Genomic DNA, 27,872 nt, shown 5'->3' with positions numbered 1-27,872 from the left:
ACCACGGTTGGCCCTTCCTCCGCGGCGAGGCCGCCCCCCGTCCACAGTTCCCCCCGCTCGACCACCCACCACCACGTCATACCCCTCCCCACGACCCTCCAGGGGTCGCTTCGGCCGGGTCATCCGGACCCCCCTTAAATTGACCCTGCCGGTGCAGGTCGATTCTGGAGGGGCGTGTGTAGCGGTTACCGCTGGATGTACATAATCGCCTTGCACCGGCCAGAACACGGCCAGACGCGCCTTTCCCGGGCATGCCCGGACTCACTGTTCCCGGGCACGCCCGAACCTCCCGGGCACGCCCGGTCTCGTCTTTACCGGGCATGCCCGCTCTCGCCTTTCCAGGGCTCGCCCAGAGCGTCCGGGCATGCCCGCTATCGCCTTTCCAGGGCTCGCCCAGAGCGTCCGGGCATGCCCGCTATCGCCTTTCCAGGGCTCGCCCAGAGCGTCCGGGCATGCCCGCTATCGCCTTTCCAGTGCTCGCCCAGAGCGCCCGGGCACGCCCAGCCTCGACTTGCCAGGCCGCAGCCAAACACGCCCGGGCAGGTCCAGACTCGCCTTTCCAAGGCTCGCCCTTGATACCCGGGCATGCCCGGTATAGCTTTTGCCGGGCAAACTTCCCGACATAAATGTGTATATATACACAAAGAATTAAGTTAAGCACCCCCCCCCCGTTTTTTTACAACCTCGCACATTACAAGTTTGTTGTCGTCAAAACAGTGTAATATACCCATGATATTGCTATATTTTCTGGAGAAGTGATATTATGGTCACATAAAAACATAACAATCATGCCGTTTTCAATATTTTATTCTGAATAATTTAAGGTGAAATTTTTTGGGAATTTTAGGCATATTTTCACCTCAATTTAAGTATGGAGCTATAGGTCCATCACGGACAGTGTGGATGACGTTTATGTTTTCTAACGTACAGTCATTGTTCTGAGAAGACCTCTAGCGATCTTTGCGTCAATAACGTGTGTAGGACCCACGTGATCGGATCACTGACTCAACCCTACGTCTCATAGACCCTGTAAGCCGTCGTATGCGTTGCTGTGGCAGGTTGTTCCATTCCCGATGTAATGCACGTTCCAATTCATCCAGATTGGCTATTGGAGGGACCATCTTCGCAATTTGTCGTCCCAACATGTCCCAAACGTGCTCGAGGGGGTTCAACCTGCCACAGCAACGCATACGACGGCTTACAGGGTCTATGAGACGTAGGGTTGAGTCAGTGATCCGATCACGTGGGTCCTACACACGTTATTGACGCAAAGATCGCTAGAGGTCTTCTCAGAACAATGACTGTACGTTAGAAAACATAAACGTCATCCACACTGTCCGTGATGGACCTATAGCTCCATACTTAAATTGAGGTGAAAATATGCCTAAAATTCCCAAAAAATTTCACCTTAAATTATTCAGAATAAAATATTGAAAACGGCATGATTGTTATGTTTTTATGTGACCATAATATCACTTCTCCAGAAAATATAGCAATATCATGGGTATATTACACTGTTTTGACGACAACAAACTTGTAATGTGCGAGGTTGTAAAAAAACGGGGGGGGGGGTGCTTAACTTAATTCTTTGTGTATATATTGCTGCCCGAAAAACGGGCTTGTGAGAATACCTGAGCTGTTTTGTTTCAATAAAGCAACTCGGACGAATTCCGTCTTTGGTCGCGTCAATTCTTTCGACTCGCGTTGGAGCGCAGTTCCTTCACTGTCATTATAGTGCAGCACCAGAATGGGGTGCTGCATGACAAAGCACGCTGTCATTATAGTGCAGCACCAAAAGAGGGTGCTGCATCCCAAAGCACGCTGCCATTATAGTGCATCACCAGAAAGGGGGTGCATCACCAGAAGGGGGTGCTGCATCACAAAGCATGCTGTCATTATCGTGCATCACCAGAAGGGGGTGCTGCATCCCAAAGCACGCTGTCATTATAGTGCATCACCAGAAGGGGGTGCTGCATCGCAAAGCACGCTGTCATTGTAGTGCATCACCAGGAGGGGTGCTGCATCACAAAGCATGCTGTCATTATCATGCAGCACCAGAAGGGGGTGCTGCATCACAAAGCATGCTGGCATTACAGTGCATCACCAGAAGGGGGTGCTGCATCACAAAGCACGCTGTCATTATCATGCAGCACCAGAAGGGGGTGCTGCATCGCAAAGCACGCTGTCATTACAGTACAGTGCCAGAAGGGGGTGCTGTATCACAAAGCACGCTGATCTTTCCAGCTGACGTCTGGGGACGATGTAAGGGGTTTCCGACGTCGGTTTGGGTTTATCACTGTTTAAGTTCCCATGTTTGATGTACATACGAAGCGATATTTCAAAAATGACATTTGAAATCAGGTCTTTTTGATGCAGGATTGGTTTGAGGAACTCGACATGGACCATCTCAGTTTGCATACCTCATCCATCCATTCATTAATTCAATCATTCAATCATTCGTGCACCGCACGTGCTTGCTGGTTTGCATTGCAGCTGGTAGTGCGATGGTCACGTGGCGCCCGTAACCTTGGGAAGGAATGTGTAATTATTTGACCTGGAGGTACCGGCGATAACTTGCCTTCTCAAGGCGAAAGACATCGTAGGATCTTTAACGTCCACTTGTACTCGCAGATTGAACCTCCGGCTTAATGTGCGGACGTTGTGATGCGGCGTGGCCTAAAATTCGAAACAGCAGACGCGAACACATCCGGCCCGGTCACATCAGCCCAAATGATCAACGACCTTTGACCTCGGACATTCACCAAATCAATGCGTTCCCAACACAATTCCTTGAGGTCACCTCGTTTTTCATCTCCAATGGCCTCCTGACCTTTGTTGTTCAATGTTTTCACAAGGTCGTTCATTCATGATGCACTGAACCTCAATTTGGTAAATTCCATCGAGGAACAATTATCCATTTGGGAAGTGAGGGGTCACGTGGTTGGTCGATCACTTATGAAGGGCAACAAGGTCATGGGGGGCAAAATGTCTCTATATTGGGTAAAGAGGGTCTTATTGGAGAGATAAACCAACAGGGTGGATGATTTACACATTTCAGAGAAGCAAAGGAAGCAGGTGCACTTTGAACAGGTAAACAAGGTTAGCAAGAGTAGGAAGGAAAAGCAGTAAATGAAAGGATGACCCAAGGTTGGAGTCACGTGACATGACTGGAGGTGGGCCGTGAGGTTGGCGTCACGTGACATGACTGTTTGGAGGTGGGCCGTAAGGTTGGCGTCACGTGACATGACTGTTTAGAGGTGGGCCGTAAGGTTGGCGTCACGTGACATGACTTTGCCGGTGGGCCGTGAGGTTGGCGTCACGTGACATGACTGTTTGGAGGTGGGCCGTAAGGTTGGCGTCACGTGACATGACTGTTTAGAGGTGGGCCGTGAGGTTGGCGTCACGTGACATGACTGTTTGGAGGTGGGCCGTGAGGTAGGCGTCACGTGACATGACTGTTCAGAGGTGGGCCGTGAGGTTGGCGTCACGTGACATGACTGTTTAGAGGTGAGCCGTGAGGTTGGCGTCACATGACATGACTGTTTAGAGGTGGGAGGTGGGCCGTGAGGTTGGCGTCACGTGACATGACTTTGCCGGTGGGCCGTGAGGTTGTGACATGACTGTTTAGAGGTGGGCCGTGATGTTCGCGTCACGTGACATGACTGTTTAGAGGTGGGCTGTGAGGTTGGAGTCACGTGACTGTTTGGAGGTGGGCTGAGGTTGGCGTCACGTGACATGACTGTTTAGAGGTGGGCTGTGAGGTTGGAGTCACGTCACTGTTTGGAGGTGGGCTGTGAGGTTGGCGTCACGTGACATGACTGTTTGGAGGTGGGCTGTGAGGTTGGCGTCACGTGACATGACTGTTTGGAGGTGGACAATGAGATTGGTGTCACGTGACACAACTGTTCAGAGGTGGGTCATTTTCTTACCTGTACAAACTGACAAGTTACAGCAGGCAGGTTATCGACATATTTTTGGTAAAATGGTTTTCGACTTGTGAGCACGTGACATCTAAAAACCACCTGAGGTTACATTAATCATTCATTACATTATTATTATCAAACATAATATGCACAATGAGGGTTGTGGTGGTGCACTGCTCACAGCCGCCCGGGTGGTACCACCACGTGGCTATTATGGAGTTGTGGGTTATTTGGGGGCAGAGGCTGATGGATGGAGGGGTTTGGGTTATTTGGGGGAAGAGGCTGATGGATGGAGGGGTTGTGGGTTATTTGGGGGAAGAGGCTGATGGATGGAGGGGTTGTGGGTTATTTGGGGGCAGAGGCTGGTGGATGGAGGGGTTTGGGTTATTTGGGGGAAGAGGCTGATGGATGGAGGGGTTGTGGGTTATTTGGGGGCAGAGGCTGGTGGATGGAGGGGTTTGGGTTATTTGGGGGAAGAGGCTGATGGATGGAGGGGTTGTGGGTTATTTGGGGGAAGAGGCTGGTGGATGGAGGGGTTGTGGGTTATTTGGGGGCAGAGGCTGGTGGATGGAGGGGTTGTGGGTTATTTGGGGGAAGAGGCTGATGGATGGAGGGGTTGTGGGTTATTTGGGGGCAGAGGCTGATGGATGGAGGGGTTGTGGGTTATTTGGGGGCAGAGGCTGATGGATGGAGGGGTTGTGGGTTATTTGGGGGCAGAGGCTGATGGATGGAGGGGTTGTGGGTTATTTGGGGGCAGAGGCTGATGGATGGAGGGGTTGTGGGTTATTTGGGGGCAGAGGCTGATGGATGGAGGGGTTGTGGGTTATTTGGGGGAAGAGGCTGATGGATGGAGGGGTTGTGGGTTATTTGGGGGCAGAGGCTGGTGGATGGAGAGGTTGTGGGTTATTTGGGGGCAGAGGCTGGTGGATGTAGGGGTTGTGGGTTATTTGGGGGCAGAGGCTGATGGATGGAGGGGTTGTGGGTTATTTGGGGGCAGAGGCTGGTGGATGGAGGGGATCTCATCCCATACCAGCACAGTGGTTATGTAGTCAACCACAAAGTTACCTACTCTACAAACACCACCTGCTGTTTTGGGAAGAAACGTATCTCTCTTGATGGTTTCACGAATCAAATTACACCTTTTCCTAGTTTTAACAAATTCCTTCCCAGTACAACTTCAGTCGTACCCTTTAAACAAGGTGCTGGATACCTGGCTGGACCAGTTGTGTGGCACCCCCCACTTTTGAAGTATTCTTCTTCTTTCCGTATGCAGCACAAAGTTGCTGGGTAGCATCACTGGGGTTGTGGCTGTGCCACTGATGCAGTGCCCCCTGTATGTTAGAGCATTCATTTATAATTTGTTCCGGGTGCCGGAGATAGCTCGCCGACTCTTCGTGAAGGACATCGTGGGATCTTTAACATCCACCAACTAATGTCAGCAGACGGGACGACTTCAGAATTGTTCAAATTATGTATCTCTTGGCCGACTATAGTTTTTGTCCCATTCCTTTTATTTGTATAGTTTCCCCATGATGTGTTTTTAAAGTTTTACGAGTTCTGCTATTCCATTATCTGCACTTCTGTGACGTTTGGACTTCTTCCAGGAGCCTTAATGATGCCCATACGAAAGGATCACGTGAGTTTTGTAAAACAATAACAAGGCAATCCAAGCTTATTGTTTACGAAATGGTGGTCAGTGGTTTGTACAGAAGGATAACAGATCGTGGGACATCTCATGTCCAGAATATAGTCCTCATTGTTTGGCATGTATTTCACCCATGACGTGAATTGTTGTCTTACTGCAGACACTCCTTTTTTGTTGCGCTGTCGTACGTCTCTGGAAACCTTCTGTGGTGTGATGGCATGCCCCAGGATTGTGTTTATACACACTTTTTCCCTTCGTTAGGTTTGTGCCCATGGAATCTCAGCATTTGATAAGTGTATTGTTAATGTTGCGCAAAAATTAACTTTTTTAAATCATAGCTCACCTACTCTTCGTGAAGGACACCTTGGGATCTATGTCCACCAAATGGTGCTGACAGACAGGATGCCCGGCTTATTGTCCCATTCAAGGCACGGCACACAGATTGATGAATCTCTCTGATGACAGTGTTTAGCTGGGTTGGGATTCGAACCCAAGCGAGATAGCTTACAGGTCAGTGTGCGTCCCTCTAGTCTCGGGTATAGGCCATTCTGTCAGTGCCAGTCCAGGTGGTGTGTTGAGAACACAAATGGTCACAAGATGTAAGGAAGCATCATCTTACTATACAGTAATTCACCAAATATCTGTCCGTCCCCAGGTACCGCAAAAAGGGCTGAACCGATCGCAACGATATTTTGGGTGGGTAATCCTGGGACCCCCTGGAGTAAAATAGGCTATATTGTTTTTCCAATTTTTTCCCAATTTTCCAATTTTTCCAAACACAATGGAATAATATTTACCGATATGAACAGTGATGTGGCTTTTATTGAAATTCTACAAATACTGTTTAGATGTTGATGATTTGCGTGTGATATGATTTAACGGATGTTTATATGAATCGTTTATAATAAAAAAAAGCCTTCAATTTCTGATATTTTGCCTTTTCATTTGGGCCTCCCAATTGAAGCCCCGCCCTGTACCGTTGCAAGTGATGTTAATGTGAACATCGCCGTTGTTGTGAAGCTATTGAAGTGTGAACTTTATTTACAGTACAGTGTTACTGTACTGAGTAACAGCATCGTCATATCATTTACAAATGAAAGGCAAATGACATATATTTCATAGCAATGGGAATCATAATCTATATATGATGGAGCAAATATTTGTGTGTATGTATGTATGTTTGCTCTATACCCATTGGTTGGACAGCTGGCTTGACTCCACCCACAATTGTAACCTGTAGAAAAAAAAAAATCACAGCTGCCATTTTGGTGCGATGCTAAGCCTAAGACATCTTCGGAAGTGTCATATTCACAAACGCTATGCCACGCCCTATAAATTTTAAAGACTTAAAAGCGTCATCAAATATCGAAAGGTTGCAGCTGTTATGCGTCGTGGGCCTTGTGAAGGCGATAATATGTTTCGGCCCTTAGGCTTCAGGCCCCAGCCTATGGCCCAGTGCAACTGGAATCATCTGAGATGTTGTTGCTTCATGTATTTAACCTTGGTTATTTGTATTTTCAGGAGCGATCGAGGCAGCGGTCTGTTGCTTATACACCGCCCAAATTAAGGGACGTGTCAGAACATGTTGCACACTCACTTGGAACAAGATCGCCCATAGGGTGGGTGCTCTGCTAGTTTAAGTAAAATGTATAGGCTGGCAGGATGGCCTAGGGGTGTGCACATTCGCCTCGAAGCAGTGCATCCTGGGTTTGAATCTCAACCCAGCTATAAACTGTCACGCTGGTGTTTCACAGACAGGGCGATGATTCATCAATGTCGTTAATATCCGATCATGATCATTCGATGGTCACGTTCAGATAGGTGAGAGTTTTGGCAAGATGTCGGAATCGTGCCAGCGATAACTCGCCGCTTCTCCGTAAAAGACACCGTAGGATCTTTAAGGTCCACAAACTAACGCCGGCAGACTCGTCGCCCATTTAAACGCACACATTGATCATTGATGACTCTCCCGGATTGCGAAGCACCAGGATGACAGTTTACAGCTTGATCGAGATTCGAGACCAGACAAGACAGCGCAGAAGTGTCTTCAACCGATAACAATGTACAAAGCATAATGCAGACAATTCTTTTAAACAAGTTAATTTTATTTGAAATGTGTGCAAATCTAATAGAAAGTACCCCCAACCAGTCTACTGTTACTACTGTAATTATTAAAACACAAATTAACATTTCAATAAAAACGGAGAAAACCAGCAGAGAAGTTTAAAATTTCAGATGAAACAAGGAAGATGCGTCAAAAACTTTGCAATTGATACAAAACAAACAAACAAAGCGTTAGAACCAGCACTTGTCAATACAAAGCAAGGGAATTTGCACAGCAGTCTTTAAAAAGAAACGTTCAAACATCTGTCAAGCTTCCATCAAAACAGCAGCATGGAGATGTACCCATTATGTTCAGCATGAATCGAGGAGACAAATATATTATTACCACAATAACAACGACAATTAAATGGCTTCATTCATTTTCAATTAATCCCTCGCACAACTGGCTTCATAAACTATCATCAAAACGGTATTTTCCAACAATTAATGTGGATGTGGGCCTGGATCATGGCCTGGACTGCGGGCATAGCTCACTGCCTGGATCACAGCCTGGATCATGGCCTGAATCGCGGGCCTGGATCATGGCCATGGATTCCGGTCTGGATCATGACCTCAATTGCCCGCCTGGATCCTGGCCTAGATGTGGGCCTGAAGACAAGCCTGGATCATGGCCTGAATCACGAGCCTGGATCCCGGCCTGAATCGTGGGACTGGATGCGGAGCTGCATCTGAGCCTAGATCCTGGATGACAACAATGCAGTGATATTTGCAACAACTACACTACATCAGCACACATTTTGTTCCAGTGATTTGTATTCTGTGGGTGACAACAGCCCAACATCTCTTCAAAGTGAAAGTAATAGATAAACCAGAGCGAATGGCACTTGTTGACGTCCTGCCGTTCCAAAAATGAAAGACAAAACCACCATTTGAAAATGGCAGTTTTTCACCTGGTTGGAAAAAACTATTCATTGCATGCTTCTCCTAACAGAATTACAATAGGGTTCCATCCACGACAGACCTGCATACAGGAACATCTGAACTCGGTTTGACGCTTGGTCTGACGTGGATTTTGATCAAGAACGTTCAAGGGGAGTCAAACATATTCTTCCCTGTCCAGAAAAGCTTTCACAACCAGAGGAAACACGACCTCACTTGCAGCACCCTGAAACTAAACTCACCCACCGCCGGGAAGAACATGTGACCCAAATGTGAAACCATAGCTAAAAGGACCAACATCTCATTCATTCCTTAATATTTGGGGGTGGGCGAACTTTAAAACCCACTCCCATAGGCCCACACAATGTCCTGGTTAGTACAGCACACAATGTTGCTCATGCATCACATGTCCTCATTCCATTCTAATCTCCACGACCCAATTCAGTGGTTGAAAAGTGCATGCACAAACACACACAGAGAACACAAAACCGAGATTAAGTTATTTTGGCTGCCATTAAATCTAGGGGCTGCAAAAGCCATGCACAAGGTTTAAAAAAGAAGAAAATAAGTGGATCGATACACAAAACAGGTGCATTCCGTGCTGTTACGAGGATCTTGTTTCGAAACATACAAATCACAAACAGACCTCCCTGTCCTGCAGGTAGAGCCCAAAACAATAATTATTATTACATTAATTATCAAAAAAAATTACAAAAACATTTGCGCCAATAACCTCGCACCGAGGAATGAACCTGACAGTGCAAAATATTTCAGCAAAAGGAAAGATTCACAGAAACATATACAAAAGAAAGCAGAATGTCAAAGAGTTGGTGGTGGCTAGTGGTTTTTATCTAGCCAAAGGCTGCATTTGTTGTCCAGAACAAATGCAATGTCTGGCCCGATGTTACAATTTTACGATTGCAGCAGTTTTGTAAACATGCTTTCTTTTCCTATAGAAACTGAAATAATCCCGAAAAATTGAAAGATTTCTTCATTGCGTAGTTCAGTACAGGCTTGATATGCAATCGAAAGGCCACGTCCGTGTATTGCCTGCGGAATCATCATCGGGCGCATCTCCCAAAAGGTACGCCTACCCTGCCAGACCCATGGAATCTCTGTTGCAAATGGCTGCAGCAAATGGAAACCCATGGTTCTGCTGTTTATACAGCTGAAAATCAGGCTAAGCGACATTCGCTGCCAACTAGGCCCATTTTCTGGCTGCCTCAGCATCTCAGGGCCAAAAGCTATTTGGCATTAATGGGTTTTTCACTCTCCGGTATTTTCAACGCGAATCCTAAAGGATCTAACAGCTGAGGATAAATGATGTCACCACTCAAATTGTGCTCTACCCATACACAATGTTGTCTTATATACACCCTGGAGCTATGAATACCAAGAGTAGAAATCAGGTCTTGGCCGGTGGTTACATCACACGAGGCGAAAGGACAAAGCACGGACAATCGAGCCAAAGCAGACCTTAGCAGTGCAAATAAATATCAGCTTCAGAACACTACAGGCCTGGAGCCAAAACCCCAAGAATGTGATTCTTCTCTTTACCCAGCATTCTCTATGGCTAAACCACAGTGTGCCTACGCACACATTTCGATTCGTTTCTTGTTGCCCGATTATGCTGATGGTGCAAGAAGGATAAACTCGGAAGGTAAGAAGAGTCTGGTTGGACTTACAAACCTCAGTCCCTCTATAGCATAAAATACACAATCTGAGTTCAATTATCTTCACTCTTCTTCTCTTACAGAAATCTAACTTTTCATTTTCTCTTCGTGTCCAGTTATTTCCTTCAAAGTTGATCTAAACCTCCGATTAAATGCCAACAAACTAGGAATACAAAAGAATTGCCAAGAAGAAGAAGAAAAATCAGCAGGTATATATAGCTATTGTGAAAACGTCTACATCAAGTTAACCTTTAGGAGGTGAGTATTCCAAAAAAGACGTTGCCTCTATTAAAACTTTAGGAAGGGGCCATACATAAAATACGTGATGATTTGGTGGGGAGTGGGGGGTGTTTGCCGGAGCGTCACAGGGAGTCAATGAGGGGAGGAGGGTTTCAAAGCCACAGTCACGTGACTTCATCTTCATGGGCGCGGCCATCTTGGATTTCCCTTCACCATGTCTGTGAAGAGGAACAGGTTGAGATGGTTTGGTCATGTGTTGAGGAAGGATGAAAGTGACTGGTTGAGAAGAGTGATGGAAATGAATGTAGAAGGAAGTAGAGGATGGGGAAGACCGAGAAAGACTTGGCTAAAGATGGTGGAAGAAGAAATGCGGGCAAGGGGGTTAACAAGGAGAGATGCAGAAAATAGGGCAAAATGGAGAAGATTGTCATGGGGACCGCAAGGCTAACCCCCGCTCTAGCAGGGAAAATGGCCTTAAAATGCATGTTGTTGTTGTTGTATGGCGGACACGTCAATTTGGAACGGCCTTGTTTTCGGTTCAACTCGTCCAAAAATATCCGAGGCGCTGTTTAGTCGAATATGAAGCTACGGGAGACTTCATTTCCGAAAAGGAGAAAGCAGGAAGGTCAACTGGAAGTTTGTAAAATTTGGAGGGAGCCGATTGGTAACACTAAACAAGTGACTGGGCTGTGAGATGCCACCAATTAAAAAACAAAACCAAAAAAAAATGAACTTGCAGAATTGAAGCTGCTTGAAGTTTTCTAAAAGGATACCGTGTTCTCATTCAGTCACATATTTTTATAGGGTTGGGGTCAGGCAAAGCATCACTGAGCATCACATGGCAGAAGAAGAACCACCTTTAGAGGCCATTTTTCCCCGCAGAGCAGGGGTTGGCCTTTTTTTGGCACCCTGGTCCCCTTTTTGAAACAAAGTTTTACAGCCGGATGCCCTTCCTGCCGCCAACCCTGTTAGTCGCCTCTTGCGATACACAGGGAATTACCAGTGAACTGGTACTCAATTTGCCGACCTCGGAAGGATGACAGGCTGAGTGAACCACCCTGGCGTTAATTCAGCGATCGACCGGGATTCAAACCTAGCATCCTAGGATCCCAAGCCGGCACCCTAAAAGCTAAGCCAACACCAGGCTGAACATGGGAGGGGAAGGGTATATATAAAAAAGAGATGTATTTTGTGTACAGCCCCGATGTAAATAACAAAAAGGAAAGTTTGTAAAAGTGGCAATGTGTAGAAAAATCAGATGCAATGAATACACATAGGGAAACAATCTGAGCACATGTACCAAAGCAAGCGATATACTGCCTTTAGCTTCCACGATGATTTGGCACTATCCGATTTTGTTTCAGGTGCGCAATCATCATTGCCTCATACGTATAAATACAATCGTGTGGATATTCGTCTTCTGGAAGGTAGACGAAATGGTGAGTTGGACTGAAAAGCTCGGGCATGTCAAAGTTAAGGCCAAGGAAACAAAGGCTTACGGGTTAGTGAGAAACACCTTTCCAATTGTTGTACCAACACCATTTGCTGTGTTACAACTCTCAAACTGTTTCACTACCTGAGACGCTCTCAAACAATTAATAGGTAGAATGGCTCTATTGATGCTCGGAACGCAGTGTACGTTACGTCCACGAGAGGTTCTTAGAACATGGAAATGAAGTATCGGCCTGCAGAAAAATCTGAAACTCCGTCGTTAAACAAAGGTCAATCGATACTCAACAATACCTCATTCATTATCCATCTTTGGTTTTGGTCGGTAAACAAAATGATGATGCCCCATCGATTTTTAAAAGGCACTAATATAGTGTTCGGTGTGGAGGGCACGGGACCCTAAATCACAGTGTTAACAGCAGTGGCATCAAATACTAGAGTTTGGCTTTCCCGCTCACTCCGCTGCCCCTGACCCACCCACAGCAAAAGGCACATCACGGTAAGAACACGTGAGAAGTTGATTGTAAAACTGGAAAGTTCTCCCCATGGATCTACTCGCAATACGGATTATAGTAAGCAATAAACTTGAGATCTTCAAATTATAGGAGGAAGGAAACCCAAATTCTAGTCTTCCTCATTGGCAGACTTAGATGAGGCTGTGGCCCTGCAATAACATCTGAGTAACAGTACGATTTGGTGCAATAAACTGCTCAAACCATCACGGCATACCAGATGTACTTAGAAGGCAACACTGGTATGCATAATATCTAGTGTCCAAAGGGAAACGATAACAAAGTGGCAACTTCAGCTTGGGTGCTTGAGGAGGTAAGGACCATGTGCAGAGAAGGGGAAGGGGGGGGGGGGGGTGGAGGAATGGAAGGAAATGAAAAGGAAAGGAAAAAAAAAACTATGAACTCAATTCAATGTTAGTGAAGCTCAGATCATGATGGCTACGGAGATTTTCTGTGCAGGTAAATGAGATGTCGGTTTGTTCAGCCGGTGATGGCACCACTCAGACTGCGTTATCCAGGAGGTTTGGATGTGAAATCTGAGATAAAGTCATCACGGTGGAGGAGGCATGAAAATTCCACCCTGCGATGAGGAATGGATCCGGACGCAACTGTGCTTAGCGCACAATCACCGCAGGGTATAGGCCAGGGCAGGACACAACTCGTGAAAATTTCAATAATCTAAAAGATTGCTCTATACCACAGTGTACGATAAAATAAACCTATTAGTAAAGTTTTAGCAATATCGTAGTATTTATATGGTATACTGTGGTATAGTTAGAAGTCTGTCACACTTTATTCAACCTGGGAGACGGGGCAAATAAAAGTGTTTAAACCCATTGTTGCATGGAACGCTGGCAGTAACGAAGTGGCTTTGGTGCACCGCGCCGCCGCACCAGTACCACGGCAATGATGCCGAGTAAAAGGCCGGCGATCAGCACGCACGGCAAGACCACGGCCCAGATGTCAACGCCTGGTTTAGCGGGCTCCATCTCGGGGTTGTCCCCCGCTTGTGTATCACTATCATCCGATCGCCCATTGTCCCCGAAAACCGTGGGCCCGTGTTCGTCAACGTTGGTGTTCTCGTCATCACCATCCGTTGGAACAACGTCGCTGGTGCAACCCAGCCAATCGACGAGTAGAGATTTGGGGTATCCTGGCTCTGGGCGATTGTCCTTGTTGTGGAAAGCCCAGTACTTGTTTCCTTTCATAAAGTAGGTATACACTGTAGAGGACAATAAACAATTTCAAAAACATAATAAAGAACTATCTCTACATTCCCTTGCCTCCATTTATTCATGATCTCCTTTCCTCATCCTTCATTTTATTTTGATCAATCGACATCCCCAACCACCCGACCTCCAACTTCCCCCTTACTTAGATAATATGCAGGTGAATCCAAATGCGCAACATCAATAGTACCGCAGATGTTCAATCATCGCTAACAACTCCTACCTCCTCCATCCAACTCCTACCTTTAAGAGCTGAATCCTTCATTCTCTGCATTATGACTCACCTCCACTTCTGTCAACGAAAGCAGCCTGTGGAAAGTTGGGAATTCCCCACACGTCGATAGGCTTGGGATACCCAGACTCTAACTCGCGGCGTACCTCATTGTATCGCCAGTACCTGTGCAGGGCATGACCGTCGCTCAGTTTAGGCATAGTTAGAAAATACTGTCTCATGTGATGTACTTGTATTTGTAAGGCATACGATTTAAAGATACTGTATGTACAAATATTAAAGCAATGGAGCATCCACTACAAAACAAACAATTAGCTGTAAAGATATTAGCAAACTAGAACGGCACTCGGTAGAGAACGGCACACCTCTACCAGGATGAAGAGTTTACATTTTCTATCCCACTGATAGGCTGGATCTGCATCCGGACCATAACCAAATCTCATTTGGCTTGTTCTTGTCACTTAACCAATGCATCCACCTAACTTTGTCATAATCTGGACACAACCTTTTGAAATATCGTGCTATATATAATTTTTGTCCCCATCTCTCAATAGGAATCACATAAGAATTTCAGAATTATCACAAAATTATCAATTATAAATGTATGAAGAACTAGAGAAATGCGACTGTGTCGCCAATATGCCTTCGCATAGTCACTGCCTGTGACAATGGGTAGATGCCCTCGTTCACTGTCCTAAAAATAAAACAAGTTTGATTTATATCCCTTCAGCTGTTTTCAAGTATCACATTTTCACCAGCCATGACAGGTTTCACATCGATCGGTGAAGCGGGTTCAGAGAAGGGATTTTTTTTAAATATCGGCTTTCAAGCTAATATGGCTGCCACATCACGTGACATATGACCTTAAAAAATGTACACTCGGCATATGTATGGGTAGGGGATCACGTTTGTGAAGTTTCGTGTTGATCAGACAAGATTCGTTTTTCTATCCAAGATGGCTTCCAACCTACGTGAACTATGACATCATCATTTTCAAACGATATGCAACAATGGTGTTTGATGAGATTTGTAAAATTTTGCATCCATAGGGTGAGCGGATTCAGAGATATAATGATTTAATATTTTCCTTCAATCCAATATGGCTGCCACACCATGTGACCAATGATGTTTTCTTGATCAACTTTTAATCGCCATGCCTAGTCAATGACACACGTAAAGTTTCGAGTCAATTGATTTGGTGGTTTGGGAGATGTTTTTTTAAGGTTTTAGGTTAAATCCAATATGGCTGCCAAACCATGTGACCTATGATGTCATACATTTAATATTTCAATACAAATGGGTCTGTGATCATGTGCATGCAATTTAAGATTTTTAGGATAAGGAATTCGATTAAAACATTTTTGGCTGGCATACCACTTCACCTATGATGTCATCATTATCATGATTTTGTTCCCCATTGGGAGTACTTGACAATGTGCCAAGTTTCAAATTTTTCCATTCAGTGGTTTCCGAGAAATAATTTTATTATTATTTGCATTTAATCCAAGATGGCTGCCAGACCACGTGACCTATGACGTCACAATTATCAAAAAAACATTCTGCATGGGTGTCACTCCTACCCTGAAAGTTTCGTCTCAATCGGACATTTGGTTGCTGAGAAAAACGAGGTTTAGTCCGTACGGACGGACGGACAACCCGAAAACATAATGCCTCTGGCCACCTTCGGGGGCATAGGTAGAAAGATCATTTATGTCCATACAGTTTCTGCAAACCCTACTTGTTTCCTTGGAAGTAGTACGTCCTGCGCTGGGATTCCCAGCTCACTGCGGCATGGATTCTATCTGTTGGGAGCCCTGTCCCGAGATGCATCAGTGGTTGGGGGTAGCCGCGTAGTGGTGTTGCCTCATCAAACACCCAGTACTTGGAACCTTCAGAAAGGAGGAGGGGTGCACTTTAGGAAGATGAAAAAAAAAGAAGACATGTTCATCACTTATTTAACGGAGAAATTAGCATCACGACAGCACTTTGACTCCGTGACGATCTTTCTTTACATTTGACCACATTAGCACCAGGCAGTGCATAACCTTGTTACCTCTGCCACCGAACATTGATGGAGGTCATGTGTTCACTTCTATTTGGCTGTTTGTAAGCAGGATATTTCAAAGAGTTATGGAAGAATTCAGCTGAAATTTGGTGGACAAGTTGGGTGTGTGACATGGACAAATTGATTAGATTTAGGTGAAGATCCGGATACTGCTCTGGATACAATAATTTTAAAAGTTATTTTTAACCATCGAGTCAGGGCCAAGAACGATATATAGCACAATATCTCAAAAAGTTGTGGACGGATTCGGACGAAATTTGATAGACAGGTTGGGTGTGTGACAAGGACAAATTGCTTAGATTTAGGTGAAGATCTGGATACGGCTCTGGATACAATAATTTTAAAGTGATGCTACACCATTGAGAGATGGAGCCAAAAACGATATATAGCACGATATTTCTAAAAGTTATAGATGGATTCGGATAAATAGACAGGGGTGAAAACATAACCTCCGCTCACCTTTGGTGGCGGAGTTAACAAAACGAACAATTAACACCATGATTACCAGTTTTTTTGTACCTGCTGTTTCATCAATTCAAACAAAAACAACATAAGTCTTTTATCTCATGTTTATAGGCAGCTGTGGACTGGACGTCTCCTAGAGATGTGCACTCTTGCCTTCAAACTCTCTATGGCCAGTGTTCGAAAATGTAACCCAGCTATAAACTACCATCCTGGTATGTCGCACGAAGAGTGAGGCATCAATGTGTACCGTCCCTCAAATGGACGTTAATCTGGAGGACCCGACAGCACCTTTCAGTCTTTATGTCTGTAGAGCTGATGAACAGCACAATATACATTTTTGATACAACTGATGATGGACAGGACACACCCAACCTGTCCATACAATGCACAAAATACAATTCACTGTTTCTGGTCTATTATTTTCAAATAGCACGACGAGGGAGTCAATCTATCGTCAACTTAAACAGGAAATTGAGATTTTAGAGATGGTAGTGGCACATAAGCCTTTTCTCCGCAAAAATATATAATAGAGCAACATAAGTGATCGGGATGAAAGACCGCATACATGATCACAGAGGAACAAAATGCTGCAAGTTGTATCCAGTCGGTGAAGTTCAGCCCCAACTTACCTTTGAAGAAGACAAATTTGCCATCAGCCCTCTCGTAAGCCGAGTCAATGCCATTGGGCAGGCCATGCCAGAAATAGCTGAGAGACATTGGGTATCCATCCAACACATGTTTATCTCTGACTCGCCACAACCACGGACCCTGCAATGGCACGATTAAGGCTGATCAAAGGTGATCTGCAATTGCAATCCCATTCCATTGACCACTTTACCACATATAGCTGTTTATACACCCATATCATACATGTTTTTGGTGTGTGGATGTATGTATAAGTGGTAAATGACAGAGGTTGTATTGATGGGTTGACTGGCTGTCTGGACACAGATGAGGTTGTGGATCTCCTGATGTAGACCCACTGTTCAGAGAGGTTCAGGGCTGAAAGGGTCGATATCTCTATGAAGAACGGAGCTGAGCTGATGATCCAGGTATTTGCAAAATGTAAAGTTCTTACTTTAAGTAAACAACTATTTTGAGGCAGAACATCTATCTATAATTACAGTAATCTCTGTGTGTGTGTCTGTGTGTGTGTCTGTGTGTATGCGACCGCTGTTTCTCGACAACTACCGGTCCGATATACTTGAAACTTGCCAGGTATATTGCTGGGGACCCGAGGATGTGCCTTTTCAAGGTTTTAAATTAATCGGACAAGTAGTTACCGAGCTATGGCGATTTCTTTACCAAACTCCGCAAGCCGTTCGCTTTGGACCAAACAAAATCTTTTGCATATGAATACTCATGTATTGTCTTTGTGCCAAGTTTGAACAAAATCGGTCCATGCATGTCCGAGAAATGATTGGGGACACGTTTAAGGAACAAAATTGCCGCCAGTCGGCCATCTTGAATCTGATCTCGAAAAAAATGACGTGCATATGTAACCCATCATTCATTATCTGTGTGCCAAATTTGAAAAAGATCGGTAAATGCATGTCTGAGAAAAGGTTGAGGACGTGTTCACTATCAGGTTTTTTATAACTAAAATGGCTGCCAGTCTACCAGTCGGCTATCTTTGATCAGATCGCAAAATAAAGTGAGGTGCATATGTATGCCATCATGTACTCTGTGCTTGGGCCAAGTTTGAACAAAATCGGACCATGCATATCCGAGAAATTGTTGAAGACAAGTTTAAGTAACAAAATGGCCGCCAGTCGGCCATCTTCGATCTGATCTCGAAAAAAAATGGCGTGCATATGTAAACCATATCTGTGTGCCAAGTTTGAACAACACCAACAAATGCATGTCCGAGAAATTGTTGCGGAAGTGTTCAATATGGGTTTTTTTTTACAACTAAAATGGCCGCCAGTCGGCCATCTTTGATCGCATCGCAAAACAAAATAATGTGCATATGTATACCATCATGTATTGTCTTTCTTCCAAGTACAAAAATCGGTCCATACATTTCCGAGATATGGTTGTGGACATACGGACGCACGGAAGAGACCCAAATCAATTAGCCCCACTTCAAACTAACTTCAACGGGGGCTAATCACCATTACTGTTCAGTGAATTCATATTGTTACGGACGCGGTTTAGATGTTACTTTGGGCCGAGCGGATGGTCCACCGCGACCGTTACAGGATCCCCGATTGGCCCGACTCCCCCAACGTTGACCAGATTGCACCACAGATATTCAATTGGGAAACCTCTAAAGCGACCGAACGAGAAGGAAGAGAGAAGAAGACAGAGTACGGAGGAATAACAGGATTTATTATACACACAAGCAAAAAGAAGGAGCGATCAAAATTATTTACAAGCAATGGATGGAAGAAGCAGTCACACAGTGCATCGTTAGCTTATACTAGTCTATTTACTTAACCCCAGGACAACGATTAGGACAGACGACGTTCACACTTACACGGGGGATATTGCAGGCAGGTATGGCTTGAGGATGGATGGTTGTTTTGGGAGGCAATGGAGGGTCCAGCGTCGATTGCTACCTGGCGCGTCCTTTTCGTGGCCTGCGGCCCCTTAGCTGCCCCCCCTTAGCTGCAGCGCAGCTGGTCGCACGATGGCTCGCACACACCTGCTCGTTCAGGCGTCTTCCTTCTCCCCAGCAACAACGAGCGACAGCAAGCAAGAGGACGGAGTCAGAGCAAGAGGACGGGGTCAGAGCTGGAGCGTGGAGTGCGTCCCGCGGCGGCTTATATTGGTCTCCTCCCCGAACCTTCGCGCACTTTCTCCGGGGTTCCCGCTCCGCCCTCTCTTAGCCAAACCCCTTGTTCTGGGTTGGACGAGGGGGGCGACCCGTCTTCTCTAGCCACTCCCCTTGTTCGTAATGGCCGCAAATGGCGAAAACCGGTCAGCAGCTGCAGGTAATGTGCCGTCACGTTGCACAGCAGTTCAGTACTGCAATAAACGGTTGCTGTGAAAGCTCAAGTGGGGGAATCCCTGGCACTTGAGCTGCCATGGATCATCGGAGGGGCCTACGCTTTATTTCGTTTGATGCAATGCAGAGTCAATCTAGTGGGAAACACATATTTAGCCTACATAGAATAAGGAAATAAACTATTTAAAAAGATATATCGTGGCCTGTGTGTAAGTTTCATGGAATTAACTAGGAGGACGGCTGCGACCATTATTTACATTACGAGGGTGTTACACACAACAAAACCATACTTTTCACATTCGTTACACTTTCTCCAAAATTGTCACACTTCTCAAAACCGTTACACTTCTCAAATTCGTTACAATATATTGAGAGGAGCAGGCGATGCGTGTGTCGTTGGTTGGTATCTCCATATGCAGGTTTCAAAAGATGGAACTGAGTCCTCCCAGATCTCCAAGTTTCCACTTCCTCTTCAGTAAGGTTTCATGATTTCACCAGCTCGCTAAACCATCGTGATCTTTTAATGTGACTGTGTGTTTTCCAATTAAGCGATTGTTTGACAGTGTACCAACTTTTTTTTTTACCTCAAAGCTTTGGGCACATGGTACTGTGATGCACCTCGTAAACATTTCACTTTAAGATTGCCAATTGACTTTTATGCACAGTATGAATGCATGAACCATAGAAACTATCGACAAACAAAGTAAATGGGTATTTTTGGGCAACGACGTGTACACATTCTCGGCAAATGCCATGAAAGAAGTAAAAAGGCGCAGCAACAGGAAGGGAGAGAGAAAAACAAATGTCCTGGTTATGAATGTTCATTTCAACAAAACCCCCCTAGTGTCGTCAGAATTTCCTCATCGAGGTTCTTTTCTTGTTGTTGTCCAAAACAGCATCACAGGAGGACAGCTGGTTATTACGTAGCAGTCAACTATTTCCGTCTCTTTATTGGTGCTTCGAGGAAGCATGTCCACAAAGACAAACAAGCAGGACATTTGTTTTGACGTATCAACGTAAATTCCTTTGTCTGAACTTCTATTTATTGCAGTCCAGCTCGTGACTCAAAATGATCACGTCCTTTGGTTTCCGCAAAGAATAAGCGTTGCTTTTCACTTAAAAATACAGCAATGGTCTGCTCTACTATCGAGTACCTAACAGAAATGGTAAAACTTACTCCGTTCGGTCATAAAGAAAAGAATAAAGGAAACACACCTTGAAAACAAACAGTTCTCCTCGTAACATGGCCACGGTATCAAAGCCGCCATGGCAAATATCAGGTGTTCGTGGATCATCTCCCGGGTGCCGAGGAGGAGGTGCTGGGTCTGTGGACGTCGACGGCTCACGCGGTTTGGGGTTCTCTGGCTTATGGGATCGTCCTGTTAAAATTGGAATAAAAAATAGATGTTTCCATCAAGCACCATTTACGTTTCGTTAAAATGAAAATGCAATATCTGGGAAGACACAATCTCTGCATAGGTGCTGACCTTGGATGTATTCTTGGTTAAAAACAAAACAAAAGTAGAACAGAACGTTTTTCTCTTGAGAAAGTTTGTTTACAAATCGCACCAAACAGAGTTCTCTCAATGTGATCCATCCTCCTTTGGGTTTATTGTATTTTATTTCTAAATTTCTTGTTGTCGGCTCTGTTTATTTCTCTTCCACAATATTATCTCATCAATCAATGACTCTCCATCCCATTTCTGGAATAATGAGTTAATTTGTACTTTGGCTGGTCTTGCCACCACTTATATAATCATTCTTTAATCATGATTTGGTGTCACTTTTATTATTGCATTCTATTCAACATACTATTTGTTTAAGTGCACCAATGTGCGTTAAAAACCCTGGCGAATAATAATAACAACAACAACAACAACAACAGGCATTTTAAGGCCATTTCCCCTGCTAGAGCGGGGGTTAGCGTTGCGGTCCCCATGACAATCTTCTCCATTTTGCCCTATTTTCTGCATCTCCCCTTGTTAACCCCCTTGCCCCCATTTCTTCTTCCACCATCTTTAGCCAAGTCTTTCTCGGTCTTCCCCGTCCTCTACTTCCTTCTACATTCATTTCCATCACTCTTCTCAACCAGTCACTTTCATCCTTCCTCAACACATGACCAAACCATCTCAAGAACACAAAACAGGTGAATAATATAATAGAATAATAATAACAATAACAACAATATCTTACTATAATTCACCAAATGTCCGTCTGTCTGTTCGAAGGTACCGCAAAAACTGCTGAACCGATCGCAAAGATATTTTGGGTGGGTAATCCTGGGACCCCTGGGAGTAAAATAGGCTATTTAGTTTTCCCAATTTCAGCTTTGGTCTCCAGCATTCTCAGGTTTGGACTCCCGCATAACATTCGCGTTCGCATAACGTTCATTGTGACGATGTTCTCATTGTGACGATGTATGTGTTCACGGTAGTGTTTGACGTGACGGTGTGAACGTAATTTCGTAATGTTTTTCGTTTCGTAATCCTTTAATGAACGTTTAATGTTTAATGAACGTTTAATGCCCTTTGATGTCCGGGGCCGCATGCGCGCTACACTGGACGGGCCAGCGTGTACCTTGCCCTTCGCTGTCAGGCTCGGGTAAACTGCTGAGCCCCATCCGTGATGGGGACTGGGGCTTGAGACAGTGTCCCATGAACGAGGAATTCCCAGTAAGCGCGAGTCATCAGCTCGCATTGATTAAGTCCCTGCCCTATGTACACACCGCCCGTCGCCGCACAAACATCACAATGAAACACAACCACAATTCACATATTCGTATGATTCTTTTCCCTAAAGAAAAGCGTACAGTTGATATCACGATTTCAAACACGATGGAATAATATTTACCGATATGAACAGTGATGTGGCTTTTATTGAAATTCTAAAGATACTGTTTTGATTTTGATGATTTACGTGTGATATGATTTGACGGATGTTTATATGAATCGTTTAAAATAAAAAATTTCTGCCTTCAATTTCTGATATTTTGCCTTTTCATTTCGGCTTCCCAATTGAAGCCCCGCCCGTAGGGCGGGTACCGTTGCTAGTAATGAGATAATATGAGAATATGAGAATAATAATAATACCGGTGAACACAAAATAACATCAATCACCCTCCAGATAAAAAAACACTTATTTAAACGAGAACGGCACTCAGTAGAGAGCATACCTCGTGGTTGGCCATATCTGGCCTGGCCTGGTTGGCCATATCACTCAATGGTGAAGAATCACTTAAAAAAATTAATAATTCTCATATCCGAATCCATATTCAGATCTTCACCAAAATCGAATAGATTCTTCCTTGTCAAACACACAACCTGTCCAACAAGTTTCGTCCAAATCCGTCCACAACCTTTTGAGATATCCCACAATGTCTAGTTTTTGGCCCTATACCTTCAAAGGTGAAGAATCACTTAAAAAATTAAATAATCATCATATCCGAATCCATATTCAGATCTTCACCAACATCGAATCGATTTTTCCTTGTCACACACACAACCTGTCCAACAAGTTTCGTCCAAATCCGTCCACAAATTTTTGAGATATTTTGTTCACAAACAAACAAACAAACAGACAGACAAACAGACATGGGTGAAAACATCACCTCCATCCACCTTTGGTGGCGGAGGTATTAACGAGATAATTTGATGATTTTATGGGGAATACAAAACAGTATGCACTGGTATAATTAAAGAAGTCGGTGCAGGTGTAGAACACGTGACAGGACATGGACAATCTGGTGCGAGTTCCTCTGTGGATGCAGCTGAGGAATGGGTCGCTGCCGCAAGTAGAGGTCACAATCGATGGAAATGCTTTCAACAGTCACTTGTGCCTTTGCAGATCGGGGGTCAAAAGGCTAGAGCGGAAGCAACAGCTGCCGCCTCAAACTCGAACTTTTCCCACAAGCTGATCCAATCGTCTGGCTGCGCTTCATGGATTATTATGACACGCCTAGCAATGGAAACACGATTGTTTGACGAGACGTTTACTTTGCAAGAGTCGTCCGAGAATTACATCAGCTCCACTTTGTTGCATCAATGCACATATGGCTCAGTCGAAAGGATAGGCTATCACTTTTAAAGCATTTGATATAATGATGGAAGCAGAAAGAAACCGAAAGGTATTTGAAAAAAAAAAAAAAAAAAAAAAAAAAAAAAACTTGTGAGGGAGATCTAAAGAAAAGTTTGGATTAAGTGAGATAATATATATATCTATATATATATATATATATATATATATATATATGTATTAGCTCGACCAGTTTTTGTTGCGACACTTTGGAACACAAGCAGACCCTGCAACCCTCATTAAGGTCACCGGCCAATGAGTTTTCACAACACCCAACAATACCAATAGCCAATGTGTAGAATTAATCACCTTCTACCATTTATTCCCCTTTTTTCCCCCACCTGTGGAACCAACTTCCACATTCACTTCAATCTCATTCTTTCCTCCAGGTCTTCAAGACACCTGCTCACCACCATTGTCCCCAATCTTTTCTAACCTCGTTGACCCCGTGAGTCTCTTTCTGCATCCATCTTGTATTTTCCTGCCCAAAATAAATGAATAAATAAATAATGTCACCTATGCCTCTAAAAATGAAAACTAACGAGGAAGAGGTGAGACAAACATGTATAATATGATGAAATATAAAAATTAAGTCTCATCATGACGGAACATGAACAATTAGTATGAACCAAAGAATACTTCAAATTAGTTATCGTTAGACTTTTTACATGTCAACAGGCATGCACTCACAACGCACTCAAATAAATGGACTTTACTTATATTTGTAAATATTTTTACTTATATATTATTATTTATTTACTTATATTTTTATGGACAAAACAAAAACGCTGTGAACCATATATTTGGCCTTCCATATAATGAACAAACCTCAGGCACATCACAATAATAGGCTGTCGTGAATGCCAAGATGGCAGACCAAAAACACCTTGGTAGCATTTGCTGAAATGTAATTGAATAAATGGTCATGCTGGAAAACAACAAGAGAGAGCACGCTTTGAAAACTCAGAACGAAGAACACATTTGGGCATCTCGCTGCAAGCGAGCACACACTTCCTTATGCCTTTTGTGCTCCCAAGATCCTGTGCTGGAGGCGAAGCAGGAATCGTTAATGGTGGAGAAAACAGAAGAGAGAGAGAGAGGGGAAAAAGGAAAAGGTTTGATTGTGGGTGGGCGTGAGAATATGACGACAACTGACAGAATGACATGAGGGAAAAAACAAAAACTATGAATGCGGATAAAAGGCAGGAAGAAATTGGGACCTAGTCGAAAGGATAACAGTCGAGATTTTGGCAAACGTCCGCATAAGGAAGGAAGTCTAACGAACGGCTATTGGATAAAACAATGACCCCAGACTGCTTATACAAGAACGTTAAACACAATGCTCGATGAGATATCTGCGAGCAGCTTTCACTCCATCTTTCAATAACTGCATCATCCCTGGTGTTGGGCTAGCGGCTAGGGCGCCGGCTTGGGATCCTAGGATCCTGGGTTCGAATCCCGGTCGATCACTGAATTAACGCCAGGGGGGTTGACTCAGCCTGTCATCCTTCCGAGGTCGGCTAATTGAGTACCAGTTCACTGGTAATTCCCTGTTTGTCGTTAAAGGCGGCAAAAAAGGGTTGGCGTCAGGAAGGGCATCCGGCCGTAAAACATTGCTTCAAAAAAAGGGGACCGAAAAACAACAACAACCACGGTTCCCGAAAAATGGCCTCTAAAGGGGGTTTTTTTTTTTTTTCAATAACTGCATACCCATCGGACTGGTACCAGGTGAAGGCACTTTTCATTCCGACTGGTTAAAGTGACTGTGTTATCAAAATAAATAAATAAATAAATAATGAAGCATCAGTTACAAAGAGACCTTTAAAACTTCTCATTGACGACTCACTTTGATATTGATATATATTATACAGTATGTATTTCAGGTGAATAATGAATTATCTTGGGTCGCCAACGTTGAAGCAACCGAAGATGAAACAGTTGAATTGGACATAGCAAATGTTGACGCTGCTGGAGATTCATCAATGACAGTAAAACGAATCAATTCCGGCTCCGTATTTCTCACATTTGGGGTACTGTATTTCTTTCTTTGGTTGGTTCATGACTCCCGCCAGGGAGTAATGCATTCGATCGTGTCAGTCCGTGTGTGTGTGTGTTCGTGTGTTTGTGAACAAGATATCTGGAAAAGTTCTGAACGGATTTGGATGAAAGTTGGTGGGATGATTGCCCTTGGGATAAGGAAGAATTGATTCGTTTTTGGTGAAGCTCAGGATATTATTCTGGATCCAGGAATTTTTTGAAGGATTGTTTACCATTGGAAGATAGGGCTCTTTTTTTTTAACATTATCTTCTATATATTCTATATTTAACATTGTGATATGAAAATAGTTTTCATATTTGTTGTAAATGTAGTTTAAACTTGGGGTTATGTGTTAGAGCGGTGTATTTTTTAGCAGTGTCGTCTTCAATGTTCATTAAAAAAAATATTTAAAAAAAGACATATTCTGTCATTTTAAAACCACCAAAGTGTGTATTAGGTTTCCCCGTTTCATAAAATGTATCGTTTGATACGCATAATGCTTTAAAACCGTTTTTTTTTGTTTGTTTGTTTTTTACCTCAGAAGAGATATCAACAATAACATTTACCTCAGCGAATGTCAATCGCGGTGTCAGTATTTGATGACCTTATAAAGACTTAGGTGAGTTATAAGTGTGACCAGCATGTGCACGGGATTCTTCCCAGAAGAATGAGTGGTCGCATTAGCTTGTGCGACTTAAAATGAGCGAGTTTTGTTTTGACGTTTGGGCCAGTTTTACATGTTGTATCCCTAAGGAATGAAACGAACGTTTTTCCTGGCTTACAATTTTATTTGAAGTCACACATGCCTCAAAATACACTCACTTATATAGAATTGAACGCTGAATCCGAAAATGTAAGTGAAATTGCCTTGTTTTTTAAAACATTATCTTCTATGACCTATGTATTCTATATATGTATATATCTGTGCAGTGTCTGTCTTGTGTTGTCTTGTCTTGTGTTGTCACTGAACAACTCCCTCAAACTTTTATGAAATCGTACTATTCCAACTTGACCCACGGCGGGAGTATGCGCTCTACTGAGTGGCGTTCTAGTTGATAGGAGTTTTCACTGAAGCACTCCCTGTGGATGAAACCTCAAGAAAACATTTTGAAGAGTAATTTTGAATGCTTGTACCGGATTGGTCGTGAAACCCGGCCCGGCTAAGTTCGGATCGGCTTTGTTCGACGATAAAACCTTTCAATAAACTTCTTGAAAAACCCAATAAAACATCCAATATTTACCTCCGCCACCAAAGGTGGATGGAGGTTATGTTTCCACCACTGTCTGTCTGTCCATTTGTCCGTTTGTTTGTGAACAAGATATCTCAACAAGTTGTGGACGGATTCAGACGAAATTTGGCAGAGATGTAGCGTATGCGACAATAATGAAATGATTAGATTTTGGTGAAGATCCAGATTCGGATCCGGCTACTAGAATTATAAAAGTGATTCTTCACGATTGGTAGATAGGGCCAAAAACGATACATAGCAGGATATCTCAAAAAGTTGTGGACGGATTTGGATGAAACTTGGTGGAGGGGTTGTGTGTGTAACAAGGAAGAATTGATTCAATTTTGGTGAAGATCTGGATCAGGATCCGGCTGGTAGAATTTTTAAGTGATTCTTCACTATTGGGAGATAGGGCCAAAAACGATATATAGCTGGATATCTCAAAAAGTTGTGGACGGATGATTTTGATTGAACGTGATTCTGTATTGTGATTTTCTGGTCTACTCTGGGATACAAAACGTAAACTGTTCACCTGGCGGAGGTATGCGCTCTACTGAGTACCGTTCTAGTCTCAGGATGTTTTTCATACAAGTTTAGAGCGGCACAATCATCCACTGAAAACGCCACCAACAACCTCTGAGAGCATAAGATGAGAGCAAAATTACCTCGGGAAAATCCGCCATGTTTTTTTGCCCATTATTTATCGATTTTTGATAAATATTTGATGGTCATTTTAACAATCGGTTTGTGTTTCACAGTGAATGAAAAAACATAAAGGCAGAGCATGCAGATTGCGATACATGGCAGGTTCGATGATATGTTCGGCCTGAACGGCATATAAATCAAAATGGCGAAGTGTGGAGTCAGCCTTCGTTCGCTGTAATGGCACCACAGACGTAATCCCATCACACCACCCCTGTCATGTGACCAGATCCTCACCTCTGTTTGGTATATGTTTGTGAGGGACATATACAGTATATACATATATACGGACAGACAAACACTGTTCTAGATAGCTTTGCCCTACGGGCTACACCGTAAAAGCGAATCAATGTACTAATTATTATGTGCTTTGTTGAAGCAAGCATTTTGGAGAATATCTATTTTAATTTTCTTGCATTATCTAAGGCTCATAGTGGAGTGTACGT

At 43.9% G+C, this 27,872-nt stretch overlaps 1 protein-coding gene across 1 annotated transcript in view; it reads right to left on the bottom strand.

Moving 5' to 3' along the window:
* Positions 1 to 7,652: 7,652 nt before the first annotated feature.
* LOC137416551 (matrix metalloproteinase-14) overlaps positions 7,653 to 27,872 on the bottom strand; it is a 137,742-nt gene continuing 117,522 nt past the window's right edge. The window contains exons 6-10 of the mRNA XM_068102183.2: positions 20,602 to 20,765; positions 17,066 to 17,204; positions 15,645 to 15,795; positions 13,959 to 14,071; positions 7,653 to 13,667 (exon numbers count right to left, since the gene is read on the bottom strand). Coding sequence (XP_067958284.2) covers positions 13,273 to 13,667; positions 13,959 to 14,071; positions 15,645 to 15,795; positions 17,066 to 17,204; positions 20,602 to 20,765 — 962 coding nt within the window. The 3' untranslated portion in view covers positions 7,653 to 13,272. The remainder of the gene's footprint in view (positions 13,668 to 13,958; positions 14,072 to 15,644; positions 15,796 to 17,065; positions 17,205 to 20,601; positions 20,766 to 27,872) is intronic.

The sequence above is a fragment of the Myxine glutinosa genome, chromosome 9, assembly GCF_964187855.1.
Source record: "Myxine glutinosa chromosome 9, kmMyxGlut1.1, whole genome shotgun sequence".
NCBI lineage: Eukaryota > Metazoa > Chordata > Myxini > Myxiniformes > Myxinidae > Myxine > Myxine glutinosa.
The sequence above is the reverse complement of the archived record's forward strand: the minus strand, read 5'-3'. Positions and strand labels throughout refer to the sequence as shown.